This window comes from Chiroxiphia lanceolata, chromosome 11, assembly GCF_009829145.1.
Source record: "Chiroxiphia lanceolata isolate bChiLan1 chromosome 11, bChiLan1.pri, whole genome shotgun sequence".
In the NCBI taxonomy this organism is placed as follows: domain Eukaryota; kingdom Metazoa; phylum Chordata; class Aves; order Passeriformes; family Pipridae; genus Chiroxiphia; species Chiroxiphia lanceolata.
This window is the reverse complement of record NC_045647.1, coordinates 7,267,288-7,279,663: the sequence shown is the minus strand read 5'-3', so window position 1 is coordinate 7,279,663 and position 12,376 is coordinate 7,267,288. Positions and strand designations below refer to the sequence as shown.

Genomic DNA, 12,376 nt, shown 5'->3' with positions numbered 1-12,376 from the left:
ACATTCTTGCATCTGGTATAAGATAATCAGTCCTAAATCAGTTTTCTAATAGATGTTTTCTACAAGTAATCACTCGTTTTACATTTATCTTTGTAGGAAGATTTTTGCTTTTGTAATACTCCAGCACAAAATTATCTATTGCATTATATGCTCTTTTTTCCTCATTTTCAAATTTGATACAAATGTCTTAAAATTATGATTCAACACTGGTGTCATGGCTCTGTAATTAAACTGTTTTTCAATAATTGTCAGCAGCTGAGAGATGCCATTTTGTCTTTTTGTTTTTAGATATGCCAATATTTGGTCTTTGCCCGGCTCATGATGATTTCTATTTGGTGATGTGTAACCACTGTAATCAGGTCGTAAAACCACAGGCATTTCAATCACATTATGGTAAGTGCTTAACTATTTTTAATAATTAAGGGTGAGGTTAAATCAGGATTAAGCCTGGCAATTTTTTTTTTTTAAATTGATGGTACATAGATCATTACATTATAAAAAATGTCAAAGAACATAACCTGTGTTTAATCATTTTATATACATTGTAATGCAATTACATAAAGATCTTATTCTTTTTAATTTTTTAATGCTTTCTTGAAATGCTGCATCCATACAGTTCAGTTTCAAAATGACATATCTAGTGTATTTCACAGCCAGAGTGTGTAGTGTGTTTGTGTCTCTGTGTTATTTCTCCTTGTGTATTTATATAGATTAGTTTTATATATGTGAACTGTGAACTTGAGCTGAAAACTAAACTTACAACAAAATTCGTAAAACACAGTAAGCTTCCAATAGCCAGTAAGGTTATTTATTTATTTTCAGAAGTATCACTTTGTTGTTTTTTTTTTTACTGGTCTGTTGGTTTTGTGTATGAACTATGTGAGGAAGCTCTTGTTGTGTTGGTTGGCCAGTGTTTGCAGAGGACTAAGAAAATGTGAAGTGCTAAGCCAGTTTAAGTGCCCAGTTACTTCCTACAAACCTAACTGGGGCAGTTCTTCTTTTCCATGCTCCTCTCAAGACTAGAAATGAACTTCAATCAATTTCATGCCAGTATTTGGGTGGGAGGTTTTTGGAATTCAGCTTTTTTTTTTTCTGGAGAAATTCATGAGATGTCTTCTGACCAAGTGCTAATAGAAAAGATGGACAGAGCATCTTCTGAACTACTCCTTCCTCGCTCTGTGTGCATGTGTTTGTACATGTTCCCTTTTCTCTGGGCCAGTGCACTGATTGCCTTGGTGTTTACAAGGATACAAGATGCTGGATATGGGCAGGAAACATTGAGAACAGGGGATACATTTTCTTGCATCTTAAGTAATCCAGCCCTTTGGCAAGGAAAGATATACTCACTTCTGCTTCATTCAGGCTGGAAAAGGATCTTTCTGTGCTGTGCAGAGGGTGAACTTCTTATCCTTACCTCTCACTTGGTTTTGTGTTACGTTGCCTTATGGATTATAGCCCTACCCTTTCTGTTGGATCCAGCAGTTACATCACACAGCGTGACTGGGAGAGAAGTCCGAATAGGTTTTGTGTCAAAATTGTTGCTAGTTTGCTTGTTATTCTGTGGATGACTATACTAATAATTTTTTTAAAAACCCACGGTTTTGTGGATTTAAGTCTCCAGAGCTGTTGGGAGCCAGAAGAAAAGGACATCTGCTTTTCTTGCTCTGGTTGCCACAGGCCTTTTTATTAGCCAAGAGCTAGTCCACCCCTTGCCAGTGTGGTTCCTCACCTGTCACTGAATATCACTTTAAGATGTCCAATAAGTCCTTCTAAAATATTGTATTAAATTGATTCTGACAGTTAAAAATAAATTTATGGGGGAGGACTTGATGGTACCCAGTTCTGAGCGGTGGCATGTTGAATATTCCACCTTGAGGTCTGGAACTGGCTCAGGGTGGTAGTGGTGGTGAACTGTGGATACCTGCAGACACTTGAGTTGTCTTTGTGAAATGAGCGGGTGATCTCCAAATACTGTCTGACAGACAGGTAGGAACCAGTATCATAGTTGTCGTGACAGCCTCACGGGCAGATGGAAGAAGAAGCAGTTCAAAAGCTGAGTAGGTGCTACATTGGCTCTTGAGCATGGACATGAAAACATGGCATGTTGTAATGCTACTTGTACCAGTGTTAGACTTATGTGAAGTTAATTCAAACTCTTCTGTAAGCACTGTTTGCAATTTAAAAGGGACAGAGTGAACAGGGAGCTACAAAACAAAGGTATGGAAAATATTTTAAAAAATAGTAATAAATACTAACGTAATGTTTCCATTCTGTATCACTTTGTAGGAGCGTGATCTCTAAACATGAAACTTTCTCTGATGCAAACCCTACATCAGTGGCAGATTCATACTTTTAAGAGAAGTACAGAAGGAGGGAATGGAAATGACGAGGTTATTCTTAGTATTTCTTAAGCCCATTCTGAACAATGAAGAGGCTCGGCACGGGCTGTGGCGTGCAGAGGAAACAGGCGGGGTCATTCTGATGAGAAAAACAGGCTTGGGTGGGGTGAACGTCATTAAAGGACCTTAGTTTGCCAAACTAATAACCTCAGAAAGGTAAGGAGGCTGACTTGGTGATTTTGTGTAGCACTAGTTCTCAGAACCCTCTGTCAGCCTTCACATTCTTGAAATCCTTACGCAGCTGTTCCTTATTTTAGAAAATTGAATGTGAAAGGTGATAAATATGGCACGTGATTGATTACCAGGCAATGATCTATTTTTTCTTTTTTTTAAACACAGCGTAGCTCAGGAGAAGGAAGTTGCTGAAGTGAAAACACGCAGTTGTTTTAAAACAAAAAGTATGCCATCGTGATAACAAGAAAGTAAAACACCCTTTGGATCCATCACAGTCAATTTGCCCTGAACTAAGTTTTTTTTTATTGGTGGTATTATTTCAGGGATTGATAAAGGAGAGGTTACTTTATCAAATTCTGAAAAATTACAGTGCATCAATGAAGCCGTATCTTTTGGTGTTGTTCTTAGGGTCTTTTATTTTTTATTCTTACTAGAGAAATAGTAATCTCTTAAAATATTCTACAGCTCCTGGTGGTGTATGTTGCTTCTACTTGGTGTTCTTTGAAACTTGTCATGTGGGATTTTGTTTTCTGAAGTAGTAGAATATGCTACTTTAAAATGTCACTTTGGTCAAAGGAAGGCTAAATAAACTATTAGCTAAACCTAATGAGCTAATTAATTTCTTCCAAAGCATATTTGTGATAAACTACTTAACTAGGTAGGCTGAAAGTGCATTCCAGGACACATCCTTGCATTTTTCTCTGGACCGTGAGTAGTCAGAATTAATTTAAATATAACCTTATTCATTAGAATATTTCACCTTTTTAGTAAAATACTTTGTTGATATGAATCACAGATTTGTGTATGTAACAGATACTTTTCTATTTCATGGATTTGATTAGAAAAGATAGTAATTCAAAATTAAATTCTACTTTTTGAGGCAATCCAAACGTGCATTTGGGGTATGAATTTTCCATTTTAATAATTTATTCTATACTGTTGGTATATATACTAGCATTGATTTGTAAAGTTAGTATGCATAACACCACATGCAGAATGGTTTTTAATAGCAGTCTAATATAATGAGAGATCTGAAGTCTGCCTGTAGTATTCATTCTAGCCTATGAACAGCAGCTGGCTGTCAGTGCCCTCAAAGGGTTTTAGCCACTTGACATGGGGTGGCAGTGCTGCTGGGAACATGGCAGGAGCAGGCCAGTCAGCCAGGGAAGAGTTGTTTCAAGGCAAATCCCGTGTTCTGTCAGATCCCAGCTGCTTCATTTGGGGTGCTGAGCAAGTGATTGAAGCCCTTTATTTACTTGTATTCTTGGTGCTGCTTTTTGAATGGCTACACTTTCATGGTATCAACATCTTCCCTGGATGACTCAAGATCAGTTCAGTGGTGAAAGATGGAAAGCAGACACAATGTTCATTCAGGGATCGAGTCTTATGGGTGAAGCACCTGAGATCACTTATCATGATGACCTGTTCTGAGAAAGCACAATGTTTTTCTCCAGCTGGAGTATTTCTCTACACTCCAGCCTCTCCAGCTTCTGTGCCACATAGACCCTCTCTCTGTGTTTGTATCAGGTATATTTCTGAAGTCCTTGCAGTTTTCTCTCCTTAATATATAAATTCTTACAGTAAAAATGAGTTTGCTCTGTCACATTCCTCAAAACAGCAGGATGTGCCTGTGTCCCTTTGATTTCCCCCCTCTCTCTTTCCCATGAAGACATACTTGATGCAGTTCTCGTGCTGCACCCGGGGGTCGCTTTTTGAGGAAGCCGTCGTGACAGTTATTTCAGGTTGTTCGTGGAAACCCTGAAGTGCCATGGGTTTTGGGCTGTGTGACCTTTCGTTGGCATTTCAGCCGTTCCACGGGTTTATCACATCTCCCTGTGGTTATCAGCCTCCTGGCTGAGGAGAGCTGCTTCTCTGCCTTGGCTGGGCTGCTTGTGGCTCAGAGAGAGAGCTGAGCAGAGTCAAAGTAGCATCAGCATAGAGATGTGTGGGATTTCTTCCTTCTCCTTTTTTCCTATTTTTTTGTCCGGGGTTGTTTCCTCTGTGCCTTGGTTTCCTTAAGTACAAAAGCAGGGTTAGACTCTCAGCAATAACAATGAAGGCTACCTGTAAGACTTAAACTGAGAGTACCTGTGAGTCACGTAGTGATTGTGAAAACCACGAATACAGTACGTGTTGGGAAGAGATGATGATAGTGTGTTGGGCTGCTGAGTCATTAAAAAGCTATGTTGAGTGTTTTGATTAACTTCCATGGGTTTGGCATCGTGGCAAAGGTGAGCAACTACCATGAGCTTTGCCTGCTGCTGCTGCCCCGTGAGCTGGTGGGGGATCACTTAAACATTTCTGTTTCCAATCAGTGCATGTTTAAACCTGAAGGACAGGTTTCAGAAGTGGGATAACAATAGAGATTTGCCCATCTTTTTTTGGTTTCTGTGAGGTTGTGAGATGGGAATAAAGAAGTCATCGCACAACCTTATACTCAAAGGGCAGATCCTGGCAGTAGAGAAAGAGATGTTTGCTTGTGTTACTTGGGTCCATCCTGCAAGTCAGTGCCAGGTCTTCGGCAATCTCCTCTATCTAATAGTGTAACTGAGCTCCTTCCTCCCTCAGCCAGGGCTCACACCCACCTTGAGTTAGCAGGTTTCCACTTTGGTGAGTCATAAAGGGATTTTAGGTGGTGTTGTTAAGTGCTTGGATTTGGAGAGAACATGTGATACTTGTGATTTTAATTGGGATAAATGGTCTCCTAACTATCTCTGTCAATATGCTCTTGTACTTTGGATTTGTATCACGTGTAATTTAAGTATTATAGTCCCTGCAGCAGTACATATCTGGGTTCTTCTGACATACTGCGAATTGAATAAAAGTTTGTCCTACCCTCTTTCTGTTAAATTTGGCAGCAGCTAGTGGTTTTGAAAAATTTAATACTTTTAAGTTTTATTTTTCAAAGTTACGCAGATGTTGCTAGTTTAGAATAGGATAGTGTACTAGCATGGATTCATGGATTATGAAGTAAAAGATAAAGTGTCTGTGCAAGGCAGCATTTGAAGCAGATAAGAAAAGAAAGGAATGTACTGAATCTTGTTCCAAAGCCATTGGACCTGAGGATTGGGGTGTTTGTTGTTAGGGGCTTTTTTTTTTTGTGTGTGGTTTTGTCCTCATGGGAGATTGTCTAAGCTCATCCGCATTTTGGAGGGATAAGCCTTCATTATGGCCTGCATACTTTTGGCAGGAAGCAATTTGTTTCAGTAATTAAGTGTCCACTGTTCACTAATGTCTTTTTAAAGCAGTATGAAAGGGTTTTGTATAAATCATAAGAATTTTCTTGGGTATCAGTAATCTTCTGTAGTAGTCTAATAACCAAAATAAAACTTGAATATTCTGTGGTGTGTCACAGATGTGCTGGAGCAATCTGCCAAGCATATTGCCAAACATGCACAGGTGGCATTTGGCATATTATGGCTCGAGTTAATGTATATGATTTAACAAATTATCATTGGCAGCTTCAGCAGCTTCTGTTTAAATGCACAGTCCTCTCACAGTAGTTCTCACAGTCCAGATTCCAGCAGTTGAATCTTAGTTTCTGGGTCCAGCAACAACTAGTTTAATTTCTTGGTAGAGATTTGTGAAATTCTGTAGCTTTTGCAAGAATCATCTTGGCATATTCCCAGAAGGGAATGGGCTCAGAGGTCAACACAGGATTCATTTCAGAAGGGGGGAAAAAAGTTTCAGCTGACTATTTAGTCAACTTTTAAATAAAACTATTATGACTTGGAAAGAAACTGTAACTGTATTTTGAGCTTTGAAATGTGCACCCCAAAGCCATTAGCTGAATAGCAGATGTGCCATGCAGATTTTACGGAGCACTGTGGTTAGTTGTAACTTCACAAACAGTTCACAGGCAGAAGGTTATTTTTATAAATGGAAAGGCTGTGGTCTTTGTTTACTACATGAAAGCATAGGGAGTCTGCTTGAGAAGCTGATGGCAGTTTTCTAGTAAAACTTCCTCCTTTTTTGTGGGTACACAGATTTGTCAAGCTCTGGTTGAAACATGAAGGAATTTAAAGTATCAGCTAAGAAAAAAAAGTGATGTTCGGCTTCAGATTTAAAAAAGATACTGATGATTCTGTTTACCACTTACCAGGTAACTCATGTTATTCTCTCTACAACACCGTGTGCACTAAGATACTACTGACTTCAAGTGCTTTGGTGTGCTTTAGGCTCTGCTTTGGTTAAATGCGAATTGAATTTCATGATGTCCTACCATTGCAAAAGACCTGGATTTAAAAATCCATGTGGTTTAATACTGGCTGAAGAGAGAATATATATTTTATTCTGTTCTTACTAAAATGTTAAAATATTTATAACAAATCTAACATACAAAATTATGCAAGGGTTCCATTAAAACCCTCCTTCTTTATAGTGATGTCCTTGCTAGGTATTGGCTTGAAGGCTGGAACCAACTACTCACTTTTGAAGATAAATGTTGAAGGGGGAAGAACAAGAGGAAAGAAAGAAGCATGGAGATATTTATCTTTGTGAGAAAAGAGGAAGCAATGCTGTGTTCACTGCCACTTACAAAAATAGTTGTTCGGCAAGAGGGAGAAAGTGAGTACATTGGTCAATAGATGGGAGTAAGATCTGAAGAGAACAAGTAGTTCCAATAAAAGTGGCTGCTGAGTGTATTTGACTATAGCTTCACTTTGGAAGAAGCCAGCTGGGATAGTTGGATCAGGTCTACACTTAAAAATGATTGACAGTGAGAGAGTTAACCAATCAAAAAGTCAGTGTTAAGTTTCATCACTCAGAACTTCTGTGAGCTGAAAGGGCACGTGGAGCAGGACACAGCTCTCCCAACCATTGTTTCAGATTTTCTGCAGTTTCAGGGAAGGCTGTTCTGCATCAGCTTACATGCTCCACATCCTTGGAAGGTTTCCTTCACAGCTAAAAGGGCTCTTTCTAACGCCTGAGCCACTCCTCCAGGCTGGAGCCCGGCCAGAGGAGGTGGCACGCACTGCGAGGGCAGGCCGTGGGCACGCAGGGTCTGGCACAGCGCCCTAAGCTGAGTGCAGAAGAATGAAGCTGCAACCTGCTTAAGAGCTGGGGTGGTGGAAGAAGTCTGAATTGGAGTAAAAATGGGCAAGATTTCTGCTGTTGTGGAAGAAAGACGGGAATGTGTCAGAGCCGTGGAGATACCAACTTGGTGTTGGAGGGTAGGGTTGGGAGTAGTTTAATTTCACAAGCTAACCACATGCAGATCCATTATTTATAAGGACTTTCTCATTTATTTTTTGGGGAGAAGTCTCTAACTGTGTAGATTATTCCAAGAGCTGCAAACCTCAGATGAACACCACAGCGCTTCGTGATTCCAGGGAGAAGTATTCTGGGAAGCTCGTAAAATGGTTTTGAGTATTGAACTGTCATGAAGAAAATAATTTTTGTTGCTTTTTGCCCTTTTTTTTTTTCCCATGGAATTATTTAGTTTCCAGTTGCACAGACTGTACCCTCTCATCCCAACATCCAACTCTTGGACAGCTGCAGCATTTTTGGTAGTCTCTTTTTCTCTGCAAGCACAGCTTCATAGGTCAGATAGGAAATCTCATTGGTAACCATCAGTTACACCAATTTTTTTACCAACATACAGCAGTGCAGTACCTGGCTGGGGCAGCAGTGCCCAGCTTGTGTGGGCAGGAGGGGGATGGCAGCTTGGGCAGGGCTGGCTCAGCACGGCTGGAATTAAGTGGTTTGAAGTCTGGGTGGGTGTGTGTCCGAGGAGGGGAAAGAGAGGACACGAGGGAATAGCTAAAAAGGGAAATGTAAAACAAAGAACTTAAGTAAAATACATCTAAAAAGAAATAGATGAAGACAATAAGGAGGAAGCTAAATAAGGAAGATAGGAGAAAATGACCTTGGAGGAGGGAGAATGAAGTAGGTACAGTGCTGGGTTTTTTTCCTCTGTAACAAGGAGGAAAAGTGAAAGAAAGGAGGAGAGGATAAACAGGGCAAAACAAACAAAAGCTTTTGGACTATGTTTTCCTCTCTTGATGTTTTGGCATCAATGCCAAAACGTGTTTTGTGTAATGTCATGGCATTTTCGGATTTTGCACATTTTAGTGGGGGGTGGAGGGAACAACAGTGTGTCATACTTGAGACACATCTCCTGGCTTTGTCAGGCACTGACCATCAAGGGAGAAAAGAGATGGATATATATGTATGCATGTACACTTATTAATAGGTCATCTTTTGTTTTCTTATACATCCCTTTTATTGTTTCTGACTGGACTTCTTAAGTTTATTTTAAAATTCTCTTTTTCTGAACTGTAAATAATATTTTTTTAGAGAGTAGGATGTATGTGTAGCCTTCAGCAGCTTTTGCAGTAAGAGGAATTACCCCCAGTTCTCTACAACTGGAGAGAAGGTAGTGTAGTAGATGGAAGACAGTTATCTATGCTGGACCTACATAAAAACAGTATTCTGTAGGAACTTTTTCACCTCCTGCCTCAGGAAAAGTGGACAGCATTCCAAAATGTAGCCAAGCAAGTGTCGCACTTTTTAAAAAACTTGAGACAGTATTTTTCTTACGAAGTTGAAAGAAATCAATAACATTTTGTTTTTAGTAGCTGCTACCTATTTTAGTTAAGTAGCATTTCGTCAAGTAATTTTCACCTGTTATTTATTTACTCGTTTTTGATCACCAGTTTGCTGGCTCTTTAAAAACAAATGTGCAGATATTGACATGATACTGCTTTGAGGTCTTTTTCTTATGAGTAATATGATACACTTAAAATCTAACATGTGATACACATAAAGTCTACAAACTGTGTTTTTTAGATATTACCAGAAGAGGGAGTGTATAACACTTTGTATACAATGAAACCTGTAAGTTTATTGATTAGTAGCAATCAATAACCATATGATTCATGTAATAAGTTAAAAAAAATAATAATTGCAAGCTCAAGCTCACTTTCAAAAGAGCACAATTAATGCCAACTTTTTAAGCTTCTCATTAGGCTCAATTCAGTTTTAACACTAAATAATTATATCCAAGCAATGTAAATGACCTGGAAGTCAATTCAGGTTCCTAAATGTTATGTTATGTCTACCTATAGCAAAGATTCAAACAGCTTTTCAATAGCAATCTTGGATTAGCTCTTGCAGTATCCATAACAGTGTGAAACAATTACAGATATCTTTTTAAAATGTAGAGAATAAACAGAAATAGATAAATATGACATGCAATTTTACATACATCTGTGATCCTATTATTGACTAATCGACCATCATTAGCTATCTCAGGCAGTAACAGCCAAAATACTTCCAAACCCTATTATCTCCTATTGATGAAACAAAAACATAATGCAGTGTTTATATAGAAAATCAATATTTTTACTCTATAATTTATGTAGATGTTCCTCCAGTTGTCATTCAGCAGGGCAATAGGTTAATCTTTTGAACAACAGCAAAATGATGTAGGAGAAAAAGCCATCAGTGTGTCTAATATGTAAACTCCTGATAAACTTTGCCTGTTCTGCTGCCTCATACAAGTTCTGCCTTGTCTGAGAGAGCTGCTAGCCACAAAGACTGCAATTACATTTTGTTCCCCCAAGATGTATTAGAGGAAGAAGAACCACTGCCAAGAGATTCTTGTCCTCTTTTCTGTTCTCTTTTCCCCAGATAACGAGTTGCCCAGGTTGGTATGACACTCACTCCTTGCACTGCTTTGTAAAGGATACCAATTAGACCAGGCTCCTGGAGAGCTGAAGCAGTTCCTACATAACTGAGTTTTCCTCCTTGTTTGGCAAGATTGTCAGAAAACCTTTAACTTACAATTCTATGCGAAGTAGCTTTTGGAAAGGAAGCCTTCTCTTCTAGCTGGATCACCTTCTTATGTTTTTACCCCACAGGATTTTCTCCCTCTGCCAGGCAGAGGTGGTTTTGTGCCATGTACTCTCTGTGTGACCCTGCTGTTGCAAAGAACCTGTTTGTCATGTCTGGCTCTGGGAAAAGCCCGGGTTTCTGTGGTGTCTTGTGGTGAATTCTGTGCGTTAGGTAGAAGGTGTGCCCCTTTGAGGGCACCCTTCCGCCTTTGAGCCTGAAACTTTCCAGCGTTTGTGGATTATTTATGGAGCTGGATTTGAGCTGGTCAGAAGTTTTATTGGATACACATCGAGAGTTTTAAGAGCTGTTCATTGTCTGTAGGTATTCGCAGGGAATTCATGGCTCCTCTCATTGCTAAGAGGAAAACTGGCTGTGTCTCTTTTGTTGCTGTGTGGCTGAAATCTTCATTTGAGTTTGTAGGCTAAACATTTTGGTTTTCTGCTGTATTAGGGCGGACTTGGTGAAGTAGTTGTTTTCATTTCTTTCGCTCTCCTGGGAGATATTGAGAAGCCTTATAGTACTCTCTAAAGCTCTGGCCGTGCTCATCACTGGCATGGGACTAGCTAGCACTCATTTTCTTCAGTTTCATTTTGGCTTACAGCCTCTGACAAGCCACATGTAACCATGTATATGCCTGGAAGGATGCCACACTGGCCCTTCCCTGGCCTCTAAGGTCAGAGGAAAGGTTTTTAAACTGCCACAGTTCAGTCCCCTCCCCATCACACTGCCATGTACTCTTTGATCAAAGGTCATCATGTGGGTCACAAAGCAACCCACTGTCCAGCTTCTAAAAATACCTGGGGCTGCTTTAATAACGGTAGAAATTATATAAACTTATATATGTGTGATGTATTGCAAGGCTTGATGCTCATATCTTGCTTGCTATGGACTGAGAATGACAGCTAATATTGCTTACATTTAGTAGTGACCAGTTCTTTTCTCAGTCCAGCTCTCCATAGGATTGGTCAGTGTTGAGATTGAGGATGGGCACTGATCTTTAAGGCCATACTCATCCCCTTTTTCTGTGATCACAAGAATGTACCCAGGGAGGTTGGAGGCTTGGCAGATAGTTAGGACATGCTAAAAGCCCTGATGGGCTCCTGGGCTGTTTGTTGTTTCCTCTACCCTGTTCCAGTTGTCTGGGTGCCAGTGATCCACCATAGGTGTGGCTGTACACTTGAAATCTAATGTACTAAATGTCCTTTTCTGATTTTAGTCCCTGGAAATGACATAATTCTGTACTTAAACCTTCACTCTATGTGTGTACACATGTGCTACATGAGTAGCAGTTATATTTTGTATTTCAGGTATAAACAAGCATGTTGTGGAAGTGGAGTTGATACTGAGGCATAAAATGCTGTCACTTGACTGTGCACCAACAAGCCTGTCAAGTTATTCCTCTGTACTCAGTCATCCATTTTATTCTGGACACACTCCAGTTTTCTGCAACCTGAGGAACTTCTAAGCTTGCCCACTTGGAAAAGAAAAGAAAACACAAAACCCAGTAATTTTGCCTGATATATTTGTTTTGTTCTGTAGCATGTAAAACACTCTCCAAAGTGGCAGCTGCTAGAGAGAAAAATTCACTGATTTCAAAATCTATTGCCTTGTGGTTCTGGAGGTTCTGGGAATTTAATTAATGATCGTCCTTCAGAGCATTCATTTCCAGCTTCAGGATAAAAACAGTACAGAAGACCTTAAATACAAGTCAGTAGCCCCACTGTTTGTATGAAATTGCTGCACTGTTCACTAAGGCTGATTTTGTGGTGTCCTGTAGCACCTGGCAAGGTTCTTTCTGTGCACCCCCCATAGCAGCAAAGTCAGTTTTCCAAGTAACCACGCTGGAGTTCTCAATTGATCAACTTTAAGAAATTTGATGTTGGCTCAAGGCCCATCATTCTCTTCCTTCCAGGAAGAATAATAATAGTAGCCAGTAACCAAACAATCCCTTCAAAGCAAAATATTTA

General features: G+C 39.7%; 1 protein-coding gene across 1 annotated transcript in view; it reads left to right on the top strand.

The window, feature by feature from the left end:
• The window catches only part of ATXN7 (ataxin 7), a 60,431-nt gene that overhangs the window by 23,082 nt on the left and 24,973 nt on the right, over positions 1-12,376 (top strand). The window contains 1 exon segment of the mRNA XM_032698678.1: positions 289-393. Coding sequence (XP_032554569.1) covers positions 289-393 — 105 coding nt within the window.